General features: G+C 38.1%; 1 protein-coding gene across 1 annotated transcript in view; it reads left to right on the top strand.

Moving 5' to 3' along the window:
• Window positions 1-19961, top strand: part of LOC110161404 (metabotropic glutamate receptor 8-like) — a 281793-nt gene that overhangs the window by 209369 nt on the left and 52463 nt on the right. Inside the window, 5 exon segments of the mRNA XM_055154099.1 lie at window positions 801-940; window positions 11933-12079; window positions 14022-14315; window positions 14317-14444; window positions 15740-16106. Coding sequence (XP_055010074.1) covers window positions 801-940; window positions 11933-12079; window positions 14022-14315; window positions 14317-14444; window positions 15740-16106 — 1076 coding nt within the window.

Consider the following 19961-nt stretch of genomic DNA (forward strand, 5'->3'; position numbering starts at 1 on the left):
TTTTACCTTTTGTTCAGTAGAATTATACAAATGATTTTAGTGAAGGTATATTCTCCTGGGACTTGAAGAAAAAAAAGGGTATTGCAATATATTTTTTTTGTGATTTTCTATCTATTTGGAGGTAAATTAACACCTTAGCATTTATATTTTATTGATTTTATTTGTGTTTATAGTTTAGTAACATGTCCTCTCTAATGGACACCAGGGACATTTTGGAGTTAAATCCATGTGAAGTTGACAACCAAACAAAAACAACTTTTTTAATGACCAACATCTCTGACAAGCTTCTACAGTTTCCCCAGAAAGTTTTTACACTCCCTTTTAATTTCATCATAGTGCAGCTACAACCAGAGGAACCTAGTCCCTCCTCTATATCTAAACACTTAAAAGGTAGACTGGTTAACTCAATGTCCACTACAGAGGACACAAATGAATGGGCAGGAGGATATGGAGTTTAAAAACACAGTGGAGCACTTCCTGCATTACCACATGAGATCACAAGGTGGACAGAGAAGTTTGAGAAAAGAAACAACACAAACAACACAGTTTTAACCATTTCTGTTGACAATTTAAATCTATTTTTAGAGAGTGTTCCTTGTTTATTTACCCCAAAATAATCCCCTAATTTACAAATGTTGAATTTGATCATTAATATCAGTGACCAAGTCGGTTATCTCACAAATTTGTTCAACCATACCAACTAAAACACAATTGTATTAAACAATAATACAATACAGGAATATAGATAATAACATGTAAAACCCAGAATGAACCATCTGACCCTTCACATGTGTTTGTAGGGAGTGCGGGGACACCAGTGGTTTTCAATGAGAACGGAGACGCTCCTGGGAGATACGACATCTTCCAGTACCAGATCAACAACAGGTCAACGGCAGAGTACAGAGTCATCGGCTCCTGGACCAACAAACTGCACCTCAAGGTACAAACAAGGCCCCTTTACAAGCCCCCTCCTACGCTCAAGGCCCTGTCACACTCACAAAACCCAGTACAAGGCCCAAATACACGGTCTCGAACAAGACATTAGAGATTTCAATGTCATCGTTTAAGAGGCAATTCACTTACTTCTACATGCTTTTAAAATACTTCATAGACAACACAGAGGACTCAAAAAGAGAAGCACTAATCTGAGGTCAAAGTTGCTATAAACTGCATTTCATTATGGATGATATGAGAATATTTATGAAGAAATATCTTCTGCATTTGAGAGAGACCTACTGTTATCATCCTAAAACTGAATATTTGTCTGATGCACTAGTTTCAGACCCACATGTGTTCAAACGGAAAGCAGAAGGGACTGGGTTGCCAGGCGAACAAGAGGCTGAGTCTGGGTCCACTAACCTGCCAAATTAATTTCATGACTCAAAGTCATTTCAAATGAAAACAATACACATTTGTGATTGAATAATGGCACAGTATTTGAAGCCTTACTGCAAATCTAAATGAACTCAATGTAAACTACATGCTGTTTAGAATGTTGTGAGGCCATGAGAACACAACTTCTGCAGCTGTAAACAAGGCAACAACGCACATTTAAGTCAAGAGGTTTTCTGTTCAGATTTGCCTTTAAGAAATTATTATTCTGCATTGCCATTTGTGATCACTTAAGCCAGGCATGTCCAAACTATGACCCATGGGTCAAATGCGGCGGCCCTAAACAGAACAACAAATTTTCTTGGCCCTCAAGCTTGCCATGAACACATATTGCTTTGAAAAAATTTACAGCTTGCCAAATTACTTTGCATCAGTTAAAACTTAACTTTTTTTTTTTTTTTTTTTAATCTACCTTGATAAAGCTAATATTTAATATTTAGTGTGTGGTTTTAAGGATCTTAGCATGAATAAAAGGTCATTCTAATGTGTTAAACATTTACATATTTTAATTATTCACTGTATTCAGCATCAGTCTAGGCCCTCGACCAGCCCTCTGCTTCATCTGTGTTTAGATATGTGGCCCTTGATGAAAAAAGTTTGGACACCCCTGACTCAAGCAATACTATATTAATGTACATATTATTTGTGTTTATTTCAAAAGGGTGGCGATCATTTTCACCAACTATCTGATACTTTGCAGTCACATCACGTTGGGGGTGTTCAACATGTATCTCTATTGGAGACACAATGCATGCATTATCAGTAACTACCAGTGTTGGGCATTTGACTCTAAAGAAGTAATTAGTTACCATTACAAATTACTTATATTGTATGCTAACTGCACCGGGGCTCGGGGATGGGTGAACCGCAGTGAGAGGTGCCTTAGCATGTGACGATATGAAACGTTCAGATTGGATCCGAGTTACTTGAGGCAGACTCGAAGAGAATTTATTTATTTATTTTTTTCCCCCTGGGCACAGTCTACACTTGCACATTCTTGCCCTTTATTTCAATGAGGGAGAAATAGTGAGGGTATTTCCAGTTTGAAAATGCTGCCTTTGAATGTCCCTGGCTCCTCGTTGCCATTGAGTTTGTCTCATTTAGCTTGAAGTGTGCGGGAAAGAAACAACAAGGCAGCGTGAGCAGAGACTCTGCCCACCAAACGTTTTAGCCAATCATGTTTGCCCTGCTCTCTCCTGAGCTCTTCCTGCTCCTGCTCATGATGTGCGTCTGTCCGCTGCATGACGCCTGACACTGCGCCGCCGCATTCAACCCAAATGTAACGTGCCATTTTGCTGTACGGGTAACAATAACGGCGTCGTAACGATGGTGACTGTAATTAATTAGATTACTCCATTACCAGCGTTGGGGAGTAACAGATTACATGTACTGGAGTTACGTAATCAGAGTACAAATTATGAGTAACTGTATTCAGTTACAGTTACTGTTTCAGTGAGTGGTAATTGGATTACAGTTACTTTGTTGAAATAAATAGATTACACTGCGGTATTTTCCTGTTTTTCACATTTTGGGCTGTACCCCCCCCCCAAAAAAAAAAAAAAAAAACAGGACTAAACCGGGTCTAAACCAGGTCTAAAACCAGGACAAAAAACAGGTGTAAACTAGATCTAAACTAGAGCTAAACCAGGACTAAATCAGGACTAAGACCAGGTCTAAACTAGTTCTAAACTAGATCTAAATCAGGTCTAAAACAGTTCTAAAATGAGATCTAAACCAGGACTAAAACCCGTTCTAAACCAGGACTAAACCATCCAGGTCTTTGCTACTCTACAGCAAATCAAGTAATCCAAAGTATTCAGATTACGTTACTCACCTTAAATAACTTAATGGATTCCGTTGCAAACTACATTTTGGGGTATGTAATCTGTAATCTGTAGGGGAATACATTTTAAAAGTCACCTTCCCAACACTGTCCGTTACCGAAAATGTAGTGCCGTGAGTAGCCCTGTTATACTTAAACACTGTTATCACAAACACTAACAACTACCAAGACATTTTTAGACTGAAGAAAAAAAAAAAAAAAAGTAATTTAAACAGCACATTTTCTCAAGCCTGTGATCAATAGTCGCGTTCATGGTCCTGTTTAGGAGGTGAGAGCGACCAAATGAAAATCTATTGGCTAATGCTACCTAACCTGTGACTGTAATAGTATTTGAGAGGGACTTGTTTAACAGCACAAAATTAGTTCATCTGTTAGAGTTCCAACTAAGTCAGTTTTTTATGGTCAGATTGTGTTAAAACAAAGCTCAGATTAAGTCTAATTTGAGTAACAGAGCTTCAGACAGAACAGAGCCTTAAATTAGCATCACACCCCCAAGGAATGTTGACATCAGGTACAATGACTATTTTTATTTTTAATTTGTCAAATCCTTTACATTAAGCCTTTTTATAAGTTATTTATCATTGAGTGGTTGAGTAAAGCTTCTGAAAATGTCAGCGTTATAATTTTAGTTTTACTATGAGTTATGGCAGCGAATTGACAGCCCCTCTTAAAGTCTGGGTTCTGTCTGACTTATTACATTTTCCTTCAAGTTATAATTATTTTACAGTTCTCAAACTTTTCATTTTCGGTAAGCTTTCCCAGATGGACCGAACAGAACATAAAATACACGAAACGCCACAATTTAATGCACAGCTAAACAGAAAACCCCATTGTTGCCGTCTCAGTCGCTAACAGGTTTAGCTTCTCTTCTTCAAAACAATGGTGCGATGGTGCTGGGAAGAGCTGCTAATAAATCCACCCAGGACTTCATTAGTGAGGCGCAGTGACAGATGAGGCGAGTAATAGACACCAAACGCTTTGTGGATGATGCAGAAACAGAGAAGGATTCAAATGGACAACCAACGCCATGGAAACGTACACGGACGAGCGCCGCTACTGTCGGCCATGACAAATTAGCTCATGGGTTTGATTAGCGGAACAAGGCTCAGGGGTTTTACTGTATTGTAACTGGAGTAAGGGTGTCTAGGTTGGGTGAAAATTTTCCCAAGAAATACAAGTTAAGTTTGAGATTTAAAGGTGTACTGCGTCACTTTTCTAGTGGAGGGTCAGTCAAACGCTTTTCTCCATGGTTGTTGCTTTATCTGGAGTGTTTCACAGTATGGTATTAAACGTTTCTATCATCATGGAGACCAAACCAGGCCAAGTTACAGGTCAGATCTGTGAAGAGGCAACCCCGCTTACAGCCAGAATGCCTCTTCTAGCATCATCTGCAGTTGAACTTCTTCAAAAAACTATTATTTTAAGCCCTGTTTACACGTACACAGGTATTTTTTAAAAACTGAGACATTTCCGTTTGTTAGTACCCATCTTTTACACGCCAGAGCAAATTCACCTCTGAAAACAAATCTATCTAAAAACTCCGGTCAGAGTGGAGATTCTGGAAATCTACAGTTTTGTTTTTGAATGTAAAGTGAGATAAATAGAGTTTGTAGGAGCTGACGTGCCAAAAGTACAACCAATGTTTACCTTTTGTTCTGATGATCTGACACATTTCTTCTGGTGCAAACACTTGTAACTTGGACACAACTGTAATGAAATAAATACTACAGGTTTGAATCTACTGCAGAGGCCACCCATAGGCTTGATGTAGACATGACGTGTGGCGTATGCGGGTTGATGTAAATGAAAACTTTTTTGAAAATGATGCACACTGTTATTTTGGAAAACGGAGAGAGGAAAACATTTGTTTCTCAGCATACCTGGGTATGTGTAAATGTCGCCTTAGAATAACCAAACCAATGACCAAATTAACCTTATTGAACGACTTTGACATAATGAATAGCAATGGCCTTTTCAAAACACAGAGAAGGATTCAAATGGACAACCAACGCCATGGAAACGTACACGGACGAGCACCGCTACTGTCGACCATGACAAATTAGCTCACTGGTTTGATTAGAGGAACAAGGCTCAGGGGTTTTATTGTGTCATAAGTGAGGTAATGGTGTTAAGGTTGGGTGAACATTCCCTAATGTTAGATTTAAAGAAGCGAGTTTCTAAAATGGCAAACGGAACTTAACCCAGATAGAAAAGAGTACGTTACTGAGGACATTTAACAAAAACAGGAAGGAACAACAAAATACAAAAGTAAGAATTTAACTGGGACTAAACTGGAATTGAACCAAAACATAGTATTAATCAAGCCAAATGCAGGACTTGATAAGCTGTCTGTGCTTTTTAAAGGGACAGTCTGGAATTTTGGACATAGGACCTCATTTCTTAGTTAGCCAGAGTGATGGAAACGTGTGGAGACACTTTTTTAAATATTCCATCCAGTCCTTGTATTTGCAGAGGTCGCTGGTGCTAGGCTAGTGCATGTCAATGGGCATAGTTAGTCTGCCACTAAAAACAGTTTTACTCACTCCACAAAGCACTCGAAGCAAATCTGTTATTACGCTAGACCATCAAAGTAAATGTCTGTGTCAGTAGAATAATTTTAGAAGTAAAATCAACCTTGCATTTGAAGGATTTAAGTCTGAGCCCTTGCAGAGAGTTGTACTTCCTGATAGAAAGTTTGGCAGAGGCGGACTGATATCACCTAGCACTTATCTTACCGGCAAAGTAAAATTCCACTGCTGCTGAGAAAATAGTCCCTCAACATGCGACAATTCATGCGATGCAAGGTTAGTTTTATTTCAACCATTATTCTTTCAACATAGACATTTACAGTCTGGTGTAATAATAGATTTGCTTTGGGTGTTTTGTGGAGTGGGTAAAACTGTTTTTAGTGGCAGGCTAACTATGGCCATTGACATGCACTAGCCTAGCACCAGCAACCACTGCAAATACAACTACTAGATGGAATATTTAAAAAAAGTGTCTCCACACATGTCCAACTCTCTGGCTAACTAGAAAATGAGGTTCTATGTCCAAAATTCCTATGTCCTTTTAACTCAACATTACAAAAACTTGGACATATTTATTCTTAAACCATGATTTTTCCAGACCAGAGATGTTTTGTGTTTTGTCTGGTCATGTGATGTCTTGTCAGCTGAATAACCAATTTAACCTTATTGAACTAATCTGACATAATGAACTGCAATGACCCTTTAAAGCAGTGTTTCCCAAACTTTTTTTTTTTTTCTGGGGATCCATATTTTAAAGTCACAAAGCTTTGCGACCCAAGTCAATAGACATTATGTATAAATCACAAAATAAAGGTGGATTTGACCATTAATGAGGGTTTTCTATTGTTGATTATCATTGAACCAGCAATAAAAGGGCTCCATAAGTCACTTATTTGGATATTAAATGTAGCTCATTTCTTTTTCTTTTCAACATTCAATTGAACCAGCAATATCAGAACAAAATAGTTGATAAAATAATTACAAAAAGATAAGCTTTGCTGACTCACTAGCTCTCTCATGTGTCAGAACTGTATCTTGCAGACCCACATGCAGACTGTGACAAGGCAATGTAAAAAAAAAATCTCTTGCGACCCACCTGTGTACGTCATTCATGTAACCTCAGAACACTCAAATATGTATAGCGATGCGATGTGTAGTAGTTTTATTATTGAGATGCAAACTTATTGTAGTAATGCTCTAAAGGGGGAGTGACTTAGCACAGAGAGCAAAGGAAATATGTTATGTGTTGTTATGTATGTTATGAGCAGTTAATACCCAATAGAAGTAAAACTCTTTTAAGGCCAAAGGGTATATTGGTCTTTCTCTAATTGATAATAATAATGGTGTTGTAATGTGCAGCTATCTGTTTTACTTCTTACTGATAAGGCCCATGATGATAATATGAAGGTTATAGAGCATAATAATTTGAGCAGTGTAGTTAATTTAATCTCCCTTTAAAGAAGTAAAGATTTTGCATGCTCTCTCTCCCTTTTTGCGCATATACAGTCAAACAGTTATTCCCTCTCACCTAAACAAAATAAACTGTATAATTAACAAAGAAGCTTGTTTTTGTTTTGTCACTTTGGTAATTACGAAAAAAAAAGAGGCTTACATTATAGCCATAGTTCCGTGTGTTGAATAATTAATGTATTTAAAAAGGTGTGAGAGTTTGTACGCAGTCTGTGGGAACCGCTCGGGCTATGAATAAATAATAAAGTTCCATAAAACATTACAAAACTAGCCTGAAAAGTTAGTGGCTCATTTGCACCATGGCAGGAGAAGCCTAGTTTTTCACTGCAAGCGGAGTAACCCATAATACAGCTGGAACGCTTCAAGCCTCTCTGTTTTTCTATCACGGATAAACCCCATTCACTTTCTCCCTGATGGCGTCTTCTTTAAACTAGTTTTTGTTGAGATGGAAGTGCGTGCTAGTTCAAGACAGCACCGCTCCAATTTTTGTAGTGCGGCTCATGTCCCAAATGGTCCAAGCTCCAGGACACGGCTTAATGACAAGAATGTAGCACTGTGTAACGTTAGTGATTATAATATGAGTTTGGATATATATTGTCCATAGGATCTCTTTCTGCATGTCCTAAAAGTGAAACTCAAAAAAGGTGTTGGCATAGCAGTTACTCCTGCCTCACAACATAAAGATCCGGGGTTTTATTACATGTCTATGCAAGTTTCTACTGGGATCATTAAAGGTCCTGTACTGCATTACACAAAATTGACTCTAGTGAGCTTTAACTATTTGTCTGTCTACATCTCCAAAGCTCAAAATGTTCTGTTCCACCTTGTGATGTCATGAATCGATAGTTTTCAAGTTAACAGCTGACTTTTACAGTTCATTCAGCAGGGATTGGTTATTCCAGAGATGAAATTTTCCAAATGATTCTAGTGAATTATATAAAGTGGAGCTCTTCCTGTATCACCACATGACATCACAAGGTGTTTTAAATATGCAAGATTTGTGTGCTAAATGTGTGTGTGAATGAAACAAAACACAACTCTGGATATGTTTGTGATGAGGAGACAACATCGTAACAGATCAGAGAATAGCTTTTTATAAACCCAAACCCAAACAAATACAGAATTGTAGTGAGAGGAGGAGGAGATGAGGAGGCTGATGATTCTACTGCAGGATGAAGCCAAGGAGGGTTGCAGACTGTACAGCTGAAAAGCACAATGGAACAAAAAGTGCTTTTATATGAATTGTCTAAGAAGTGATGGATAGAGAGAATAGCCTGCTGTGATAGAAGAAAAAATATATAGAAAATGAATTCATGCTTGTTTTGTTAATTAACACTCAGGACACTTATATCTCGGTATTTAGTATTAGTTTATTTAGTATTAGTATTTACTGTTTGCATCAAACACTATGTTGTATGTTTTTTCCATAGACTTATAACGGACAGATGCAGTTATCAGTGTTTGCACTGAATGCTCCAAATTCACCTAAAAACTTTGTTAATATTCAGTGCAGCACATTCCCCACACATAGACAATCTCAGACACTTGCAAACCACCTTTCAGTTGTTAGAAGATTTCCATTATACTTGACCTGTATGCTAATCACAAATGCTAATTATTGATTTTGCAAAATTTAACTTACAATATGAAGTTTGTTTTAAAATGCAGCTGTACTTTTAGTTTCTTATTTTAAGTGCAGAGTTGTTTTTTTTAATGCTTTTTTGTAAAACAAAATGTGTTTTTCTATTTTAAAGATGCACTGTGTAACTTTTTTTGGTGGAGGTTCCATCAAATGCTTTGAGATGTTTGTCTGGAATGTTTCACAGTATGGTATTAAACCTTTCTATCATCATGGAGATCAAGCCAGGCCAAGTTACAGGTCAGATCTCTGAAGTGGCAACCCTGGTCACAATCAGAATGTCTGTCTTGGTATATTTTAGCAGAAAACCATCTGTAATTGAATAAATGTAAGATACAGCTGTCTAAAGTCATACTGTGGAACATTCCAGGCAGAGCACATATCCATAGAAAGCAGGTGATAAACCCCCAACCAAAAAGTAACATGCATATTAAGTAAGAAAAGTGGTTCCAGTGGTAGATAAGTTTAGCCAGGTTGGCACCATGTAGTGCCTCCGCTCAATTTCATGTCTCTCCAGCGACTAGGTCAGGAATCGGAATACAGTAGATGGTTTGCAAGAACCCCAGAAGTTGTAGACCTTGCACCGGCCAATCAGCGAAGAGCTGTGAAGCCATGACTGGGTCCCTTTTTGTGGTACAGCCCAACAGTAAACAAAGCGGTCAAGATGGATGTAGACGAACATACATTCTGTGTTGGCAACGATTCCTGAGATCGAGGCTGGAACAAAAAGAGAATGTTTGGTGAATTTTATCAAGGGGAAAGATGTTATTGTCCTTCTTCCTTACAGGATATGGGAAAAGCTTTATATACCAGTTTAATATACCAGTTAGCCCTGTTAGCGGCACATTACATATGTCACAACCAAATAGCAGCGATTGGTTAAATTTTAAAAAAAAAAGTACCCATCTACTGTCGAGCAACAGAATTCTAATGCAGCGAGGTCAGACGCTTTCCACAAAGTGAAACTGGCTGATGAATTTAGACTAAGATAATTGTACTTATCATGTGAAATTTACTCAAACCAAGATTACTTTTTCTTAAATCAAGTCATTTTAACTTCTCTAGAGTTCAGTATTTGCAGTGCATGACTGTCAAAAAGCAATAACATATGTCCAGTGCTATCTGTTAACTCCCCCTTTAAAAACAGTGCAGCTTGGAAATGGACACAGCATAATGACAAATTGTATTACCAAAACACTGACTCACAGGAAGACCAGAACAGCCCACATTCACACATGCCCACAGAGCTAGCGGATCTACTGTTACTCCAGCCCAAACAAACCCAAACAGACTAACAGCACACACATGGAAGAGCATATGCCTGTGCAGACTGACTGAAAGAAATGCAGATGGCTGGTTTGTGGCTGATCTGATTCTGGTCGGATCACTGGCTCTGGGACAAAGTCGAGGATAGGTTTGTGGAGATCAAAGCATGAGCGTTCATTGTCCCCCCGGCCGCCCCCAAGAAACACTTTGTGCAGGTGGAGTAAACCGCGTGTGAAGACTGTTAACATGAGCCAATGAGGGGTGCAGCAGATGTGTGCCAGTCCATGTGATTCCAAATATTACCCAGAGGAAAACAGCAGAATGTTTTTGTGTTTTTCACTGCTACAATTTTGTCTGTGTTGTTCTTTATTCGATTGTGTATAACTCTGTCCCTAAAAGAACATGTTATCTTGTGCCATTGACATATGTAAATAACACTTGAACAAATAGTTTAAGAATGATTCAAGCTTAATTAATTAATATTCTAACCCTAAACCCTTAGGCCCCATCCACACTAGTACATATTCAAGTCGTTTTCGTTGTGGATGCAGTGTTCGTCCACACTAATCTGATTGAAAGCGGCTCCAGAGACAGAACGATCTGGTGCCGCCAGCTCCCACGAATTCATTTGAGTATGGATCTGATCCAGCACTGTGTGGACACCTGAAAATGCTGATACACTGATAGGCTGATGTAGGTCTATGCGCCGTGTATAGTAATTCACCTCCAAAATGCTAAGAGGCTAGAATATATATCCATTCATATATATGGCCTATGCGTATGACCTGCAGACGTATAATCTCGGAAAAGTTTAACATGAACCATCTCTAATGCAACAGAAGCACAGAACAGACTCACCATCAACAGAACACCCCTCTGTCACAGAAAGAACACATATATCCACTGAGTCATGTCCTTTAGTCAGACAGAAGCTGAACCACATCAGCGCAAAATAGCATGCTGTTTTCTGAGCACTCAGTTTATGCAAATTAGCCATGTGGTTGTAAAACGAATGTGCTCAAAGCTGTGTGGATAAGGAAGGATTTCGGACACAGAAACAATGTGTCTGGATGCAGATCATTTCTGATACAGTGATACGTTCATACGGTGATTTGTTTCAGTGTAAACGTAACCTTAAAAGTGCATTTTGTAACTGTCATGGTGGAGGATCTGTTACCATGGAGATGTTGCTTTGCCTGAAATTGTTCACAGTATGTTATTAAATTTATGTATTTCCATTGGAGACAAATAACAAGCCAATTAAAAAAAAACAAAAAAAAAAAACACCTATAATTAAATTAAGTAAGTTTAATGCCATATTGTGGTACATTCCAAGGAAAGCAATCCCCTTAGCATATCTCCATGGACACAACCAGGTCCTGGACTCTTACAAGAAAAGTTGCATATTGCAGATTTAAAGCTACATCGGATCTGTACGTTTATTCTTTTTTTTTTGTTTGTTTGTTTGTTTTTTTCACCTGCAGATGGCTGAAGTGAAGTGAGAACAACACCCAGTCTAATTACAAATGGCAGCTTTATTCAAGTAGTTGTCTCAAGTAGAGTTTTAATAACTACTTGATAATTATGAAGTAATTATTCATGCTTAATGCTTATTATTCTCAATTTGATTGTATAATGTAGAGTAATTTTATATTGTATAAGAAAATGTTACCTTGAAGTGTATCTAATGTGTTCAATATAGATTCAAAGTTATGTCAGCTGGATTACTTCTCTGCCTACAGGGAAACTTCAAACTAGAAACTTTTATATTACTAAAGTCATATTTTGTTGCAGCTGGAGGCCCTGCGGTGGCGCACAGGAGACCCCTCTCTGCCTCAGTCCGTCTGCAGTCTGCCATGTCGCGCCGGTGAGAGGAAGAAAGTGGTCAAAGGCTCTCCGTGCTGCTGGCACTGTGAGCGCTGTGAGGGCTACCACTTCCAGGTAACTACAAGCTCAGGAATATGCACTGTAGATTGTAATTTTTATTTTATTTTTTATATTCTGATTTGTTGTAAACCTCAATGCTTTTCAATGCAAAGTGAGAGTGAACTAGATTTCACGCTTTGATCTATCTAACCAAAGTTTGGAGTGACGTCAGCCAATTGTAAGCTGACTTTCTTTCGTTGTTTTCACTGTGTCCCTCACTGCACTTTAAATCAATGTATTTTTACCACAGTGTCACACATGCATTGTCATGAATATTAATACATTTAAAGGTGCACTATATTACCTTTTTGGTGGAGAGTTTACTATTCACTACCTGCTTATCTTCACGGAGATGCTATGGCAGGTGACACTATTACAATTTACTACTTACTACTAATTACTACTACAATTTACTGGTCAGATCTGGAGCGGTGACTTCCCCAACCCCTTAGTAAGTATTTGTTGTTGCGCCACAACCTCAAAAGTTTCATAGTGCACCTTTATATCTTAATATGTGTCTACTAACATAAAACTACCTATGGTTAAATTCCACATATAACAGAGGCAGTGTTTCTGAGTCCATGAGTGAGAAAACTTCTCTGCAGAATAAGAGTGTTTTTTAGTAGAATCAGCAGCAGCCTAGTCTATACCTAATCAATAGTCATTTTACAGATAATGTCCCTAAACATGTTTACTGTACTGTTCAGATAAAATAAACTAAATTGGGACGAAAAAGCAACATTCCAGCAGGTGTAGGGAACTTGTAATGAGAAAGATAACACAGTATGGCTAAACTGTGGACAATTCTGGCCCTAAGCTCCTCGAATAAATGGGGTAAGCCAATTAACAGAGACTAATGGATTTAGTGGTAGAGAGTGAATTAGCCAGATCTATACAAGACTAAAGGAGTTATCTGTCATGTCTGATCTGCTATCTCACTTCTAATTACATTCAAATCCCGATAACATCAGTTCAAACTCTTTCCCAAGCACCAAGTTTAGAGGCAGTTGTAGAGTTGTAGGAGTACCAGTAGAAGAAGAAGTAGAAGTAGATAAAGTGTATCTGTTTTACTTTTTATGTTACAATGACCAGTATCTCCTTTTCTAAACACATTATAACTGCATTTTCAATGTCTAATCTAAATGTTTTAAGGGGAAGTATGTTATTTGATTACCCCTGTCGTACATATTAATTAATTAAACCATGGCAAAATTGGTAGAAAAATCAGCTCCTAAAATCAGCAAGCCTAATGTATTAGATAGAAAAGAGACACACACCAGAATATTACAGCTCTGGAATTCACAATCTCTGCTGAATTAACAGTAAAAAGGTAGTTGTTAACTTGAAAACTACTGCTTCATGATGTCACAGTGTGGAAGACAGCATTTTGAGCTTTGTGGATGTACAGACAGACTAATAATGCAGCGTTACTCAAACATGTGTGAATGAAACAAAACACAATTCTAGGTAAATGGTGTAGCATAAAATTTTGGACCCTGGATACAAATCATCATGCTGGGCCTGCACTACATGTTGTCTAATGAAAAATGCACATTACAGACTTATGGGGGAGGAAGTAACAATATTCTGACATGGCTTAAAGATCACTAATGGCATAATATTTATTTATTTTGGGGTATTTAACTATGACTGAACATTTGGAATATATTTTTGCTCTTATTCAGATTAGTGTTGTGATCATTTAAACATGTCCAGGAGCATGAACATTTGAGAAAAAATTCATGAATCACATGCATTTCAGAACGTGTTTAGTGAGGATTAAACTACAGGGTTAGCAGGATTTATAAATTGGCCACACAGGATATTCTGTTTGTACAGGAAATTACTTAAAAAATATTTGAGATTTGGTAATTAAGTTCAATTAATTAGCTATTTCAATCCAATTTCTCTATATCTTTGCGCTCTATCTCTGACCTCTGACCTCTCTCTACCCCAGGCGTCTGAGTTCACCTGTGAGCTGTGTCCCTATGAGAAGAGGCCTGATGTAAACAGGACTGGCTGTGTGTCCATCCCCATCATTAAACTGGAGTGGCACTCCCCCTGGGCCATTATCCCCATGTTCATCTCCATGTTGGGGATCGTCGCCACCTCCTTCGTCATGGTCACTTTTGTCCGCTACAATGACACGCCCATAGTCCGCGCGTCCGGCAGGGAGATGAGCTACGTGCTGCTCACTGGGATATTCCTGTGTTACGCCATCACGTTTTTGATGATCGCCACGCCGGATGTGGAGTGTGTGTTCTCTGAGGAGGATTTTTTTGGGACTGGGGATGTGTTTCAGCTACGCAGCGCTCCTCACCAAAACCAACAGGATACACCGCATCTTTGAACAGGGGAAGAAGTCTGTGACAGCACCAAGGTGAGCTGACTATATCTTATAATTTGGATAAGAATTATAAGGTTGGATTTAATTTATCTTATCTATTTTGGCAAAGTTGAGTTATTCATACCGTCATGTTTGTGAATATCTTACACTTGTATCAGTATTTTGCTGGATTTGGCCTTTTTAGGGTTATATGAGTAAAAACATATTTCATTTCAGTCCATTGTGCTTCAGCTTAAAGCTCCAATAGCTCAGAAGTACACAGAATGCAAATAGAACCATATAATTCTAAGGGATGAAAGGTAAAAAGAATCAAAAGTACATTTACTTGAACAGATAATAGGTAAACTCATAGTAGAGTAGATCCGAGGATGAGACATATATCAAGGCACAATGGAATTCACAACAAGAGTCTGAGCTTAGAACCAGAGGGGTCTTTCTGTGTGGAGTTTGCATGTTCTTCCCATGCATGTTCAGATTTCCTCTGGGTGCTTCCCTGACTCCTAAAATAATGTTCAGCTCATATTATTATTTTACTTTTTTTTTTTTTTTTTTTTCAAAGAATGTCACAAATGGCATAACATTTACTTACTGTTACATTTTAGACAGTGGTCTGTTTACTGATTTGATGATTCCTTGGTTACACAAAGATCCCAGTGTTTGTGTTTGTGAACTGTCTGCTGTCTGAATGTGGAGCACACAACATCAGCTTTAGATCTCATCCTTCTCATGGTGACTTTGTCAGACAATGTTTTTTACAATGACAATCTCTGGCATGTAGTATTCACCTGTCCATCATCGACCTCTATTATAAACTATAGGTCGTGGTATCTTCTGTGCCCCTGGGCTGTGTTCTGTGTTTTTCACCTGTACACAGGCAGTCACCTTTGGGTGCTGCTTACTAAGGCCTGGTGTCATTATTTGTCATTATTTTACTGCATTATTTATAGAGGTCTGGACTCACACTCACCTTTGGTTCTGTTTGTACTTAGCTGCTGCTCCTGTCCTGGTCTCTGTGTGAGTGCTTTAATGTTAACACAGCATTTGTGTAAATGCTTACAAACCATATTGACATGGCCAGTTGTTTTTACACCATTGTTTATACATCAAATCTGGATGTTCTTTATGATGTATTTTCAGCGAAAACACATCCCATATAGGTTCAAAGCAGTGAGTAGCATTAATGCTGTCAAGTGGATTCCTAACAGTATCAATGCCCACTGCCATTATGTCCTTGAGCAAGACACAACACATATTCTTTTCCGCTGTGGTATATAAATATACATGTTGAAATGTTAGACATGTAATTTGTTTACTAATTCCATTCCCAGGTTCATCTCGCCTGCCTCCCAGCTCGTCATCACCTTCTCCCTGATCTCGGTGCAGTTGCTGGGAGTGTTTGTGTGGTTTGCGGTGGACCCTCCTCACACAGTGGTGGACTATGGAGAACAGAGGACCCAGGACCCCCTATCTGCACGGGGGGTCCTTAAGTGTGACATCTCCGACCTGTCCCTCATCTGTTCTCTGGGCTACTCCATCCTGCTCATGGTCACCTGCACAGTCTACGCCATCAAAACCAGAGGAGTACCTGAAACCTTCAATGAAGCCAAGCCCATTGGATTTACCATGTACACCACCTGCATCATCTGGCTGGCCTTCATCCCTATTTTCTTTGGCACATCGCAGTCAGCAGAAAGAGTAAGTCATTCTGTTACTGTTACAAATGCCACTTGTTTTTTGCAGTCTCAAGAACATATGGAAGCACAGGATTCAAAGCAAAACATGATGTAAAACGGGATGTAACAGTAACTGAATTATCGTGATATTGTATCATCAAAGTTCTCAGGATAATATCATGGACCATCACAATATATTGAATTACAAGATTCTTCACTTAAATTAATAGTTATAGTGCAGCAATAGTTAAAAACAGAGACAAATACATAGACCGTGATCCTTTGCTCCATTTCAGTGCAGACTTCATGAAGAAACTGTTGTTATAAGCACTTTTAAATCTTAATTCTTTGGATTAATTCTAGTCAAGGCATTTTAAGAGGAAAAAGTAGCATAGTCAGAGTTTTGTTAGTTTCCACAAAATATCATAATAAAGGTCATACTGTGAGATGTATATTGTGAAAATATAGTACCAGTGGTGGAGTTAACAATTTGCGGGTCCTAGGCAAACTTGAGTTTGGGGCCATCAATATAATGTTTTGTTGTTTGTTTGTTTTTTGTGTGTATTTTTTGAAAATATTTATTGTCTGTTTTTCCCCATTGTTCTTGAGACACGCACACATTTAAATTAGGGTGGATTGGAAACTTGTCTTATTAGTTAGGAAGCCTACTAGATAGCCAGAGCTGAAAGTGTTTGTTTTTTTTTTTTTTTGTTTAGTTTTTTTTAGCTAGTACAATTATATTTTGTTTACATCCATTACATATAATCATGATTATGCTATGATCATGTTCAAATCAGGGTCAGGCTGACCAATCCATTCTAATGTGAAAGGGGTGAATGCTTTGACAGTTAAAATGGATTTGACAACCACTCTCATTTAATGTCATACTGAGAGAAAATCAAATTGCTCCAAGGCCTCGGCCATTAGCGGTAAAAGCAAGGGCAATTGTTTAGGGGCCCCTCCAGGTTTGGGGGACCTAAGTTTGCCTAATGGTAGGGTCTCCTCTGTGGTGTACCAAGATATTTGGATATCGTTACATTCCTAATAACTACACAAGAGATACTGACTGCTTAGTGATTAAGTGTGTTTTTTGTTGGTTTTTTTGGCACCTTTTAGTGGGTGAAATTAAGTTGTATCCAGTTAACATTTATAGTTTAGTTGATTAATTTTCAATGAAATAAAGGCACATGAATAAGCCAAATAGTAATGATGCTTGTATAAGGCTATTTCAGTTCAAGAGCATTACGTGGCCAGTACATGCTGTTGCATATGCAGAAATACAGGTAGATTTTGACTCGGTTCATCATAATTGTTCTACTTGATTGCAGTGTATTAATGTAGCAAATATAGCACCACTTCCATTGCCGTTAACAATTTAAAAACAAATATTTAATCACCTGAATTGGGAAGTCCTTAAAATGGTGACTGTAAACAGGCAGCTAAGTCCATGGAATTAGAATCATTTCACAGTTTGGAAATCTTTGTGTTCAGACAAAGAGTTCAAACAGTGGCTTTGTTTACAAGCACACCGACATTTTTATCTGATTTTTAAGATGATTTGAAATGCAAAACGCAAAATCTGATGTGAATGATCAGAGGGACAATGATCCAAAAGAAATTACATGATTTTGCTGTTTAATGTGATTTTAATAGTGTTATAACTCAGATTTTGAGCATGCATGTAATTGCAGTCAGTACCATAACGTCACTCTCTCACTCTCTGCCTTTCAGAAGTGCCGTTGTTTTGATTTGTGTTTTAAATCTAAATAAGTAAGACTGTATTCATAGAGCACCTTTCACAGATAAAAAAAAAAGAGTTTTACAGAGTACAATAAACAACACAGATGAGATATAAAACCGAGATTACAAACGCGCTCAACCAAAAGCTTGTCTAAATAACAGTGTCTTGAGCTGAGAATTTATTGAATTAATTTGTCCATGTGCTATAGTGACAACTTTGTGTCTCATTCTTCATAGTTATTGTGATTTCTGCATCATGTGTTATTTTTCCATCTAAGAAACAGCATACTACACAACTCAGCTTTATTTTTATATGTATCATTTTCTATTTCATGAATATAGCCAACCATATGTCTTTTACATTATTGCCGCGCTCTATCTGACCCCAAAGGATTTCAAAGCAATTTTCTTTGACATTACTGGAAAAATGATTGCATGAATGTGTTTTCTTCAATTGGACAGTATAATGGATAAGTGCACTCCATAAACACAGCGATTTACCATATTTGGACATTTTTGATGACATATATAAGTGCAAAATCACTTTCACACTGCCACAATTCGCCCCTGTGCGGGATTTGATGATATCATTTCCCAGCACCCTTGGGTTTCTTGAGCACATTTCGCAATAATATTATGTTTTTGAGATATGTTTTAAAGGTGCATTGTGTAACTTTTCTGGTGGTGGGTCCTTCAAATATTTTTTTTCATCGAAATGCTATTGTTTACTCTGGACTGTTTCACAGTATGATGTTAAACCTTTCTATCTTCATGGAGACCAAACCAGACCAAAGTTACAGGTCAGATCTGTGGAGATGCAGCCCTGCTCACAGTAAGAATGATTGTTTTTCTAGGTATTTTTAAGCTTTAATACCACCTGTAATTGAAAAAAAATAAGGAGAACTGTTTAATAATCTCATATTGCGGAACATTCCAGGCAGTGTGACGGACACCACAAGCAACTTTAAAGAGGAAAAAAGGAAAACCTTAAATTGTTTCACTGTAAAGATTTAAACTGCTTCTCTTGGCTCTTCTGATGCAAGCTTTACAAATCTACAGTAAAAGAGTCTAAAATGCGTAGGATCCCTGTGAGGAGGTTTCTCTGTCTGTTTGATTGACTGCACTGGTGTTTTGGTCCAGAGCTTTTAGGCAGGAGGCACGTCGATCGTTTTGCTTTTTTTACCTTTGCTCAATAATTGATGTGAAGTGAGTGAGATGTAACACTGAGAAGGGGCTCTGTGGAGATGTGTTCTTCTCTTACAACAGACAGCCTGCTTTCCTCAAATGGAGTACATGGTTTGACTTCAGATGGGCATCTTTCTGGGGCTTACAGATAGCTTTAAGTCAAATGTTTTAGGTTTGGTTTCAATGAATGAATAACTTGTACGTGATATCTTTATCTTCCCCTTGATTTTATTCTGATGTAGTAACCATTGCAGTCGTTTGTCCTTCATACTATACGTCTGTATAACCCATCCCTGTAGCTGTTGAATGAATCCTAGAGGATGGACTACTGTGTTATTTCATTGTTTCAACTATCTAAGCAATCACAACATGACTGTGACTAAATACTAATATAAAGAAAATAAAATAAGACTGATAACTACACTTGTAACAATGAACAAATATTTACTTACCGTATTTTCTGACTATAAGTCGCTCCAGAGTATAAGTCGCACCAGCCAAAAAATGCGTAATGAAGAAGCAAAAAACATATAAGTCGCACAACAACAGAACATAAGTTTACCAATCTCTCGATCTCACTCCAAATCACTAAATCCATTGAATTCTTCATCCCCGGTGTCACTTCTGAGCAACTTCGCGCAACTTCGGTTGTCACTGAAGTCCAGGCATGGTGCACCCTCCTGGTTAACGTGAAGCTGTACTCCCCATTCCCGCTTTTTGCCAGTCCCTCACAAGTTTCTCGCTCACTCCAAATTTTCTTTCTGTTGCTCGATTACCATTTTTGGCTGCACATTTCACTACCTGCAACAGGACAGTAGCTTCTTCTGCAGGAGACGTGCGCAGAAAACTGACACACAAGCCTAGTGTGTCCTTTCATGGCTGTCAGTCTGAAAAATGTAATATATAAGTCACACCGGAGTATAAATCACAGGACCACCCAAACCATGAAGAA

Source organism: Boleophthalmus pectinirostris, unplaced genomic scaffold, assembly GCF_026225935.1.
Source record: "Boleophthalmus pectinirostris isolate CB_2022bp ecotype Guang Dong unplaced genomic scaffold, ASM2622593v1 HiC_scaffold_18, whole genome shotgun sequence".
NCBI lineage: Eukaryota > Metazoa > Chordata > Actinopteri > Gobiiformes > Gobiidae > Boleophthalmus > Boleophthalmus pectinirostris.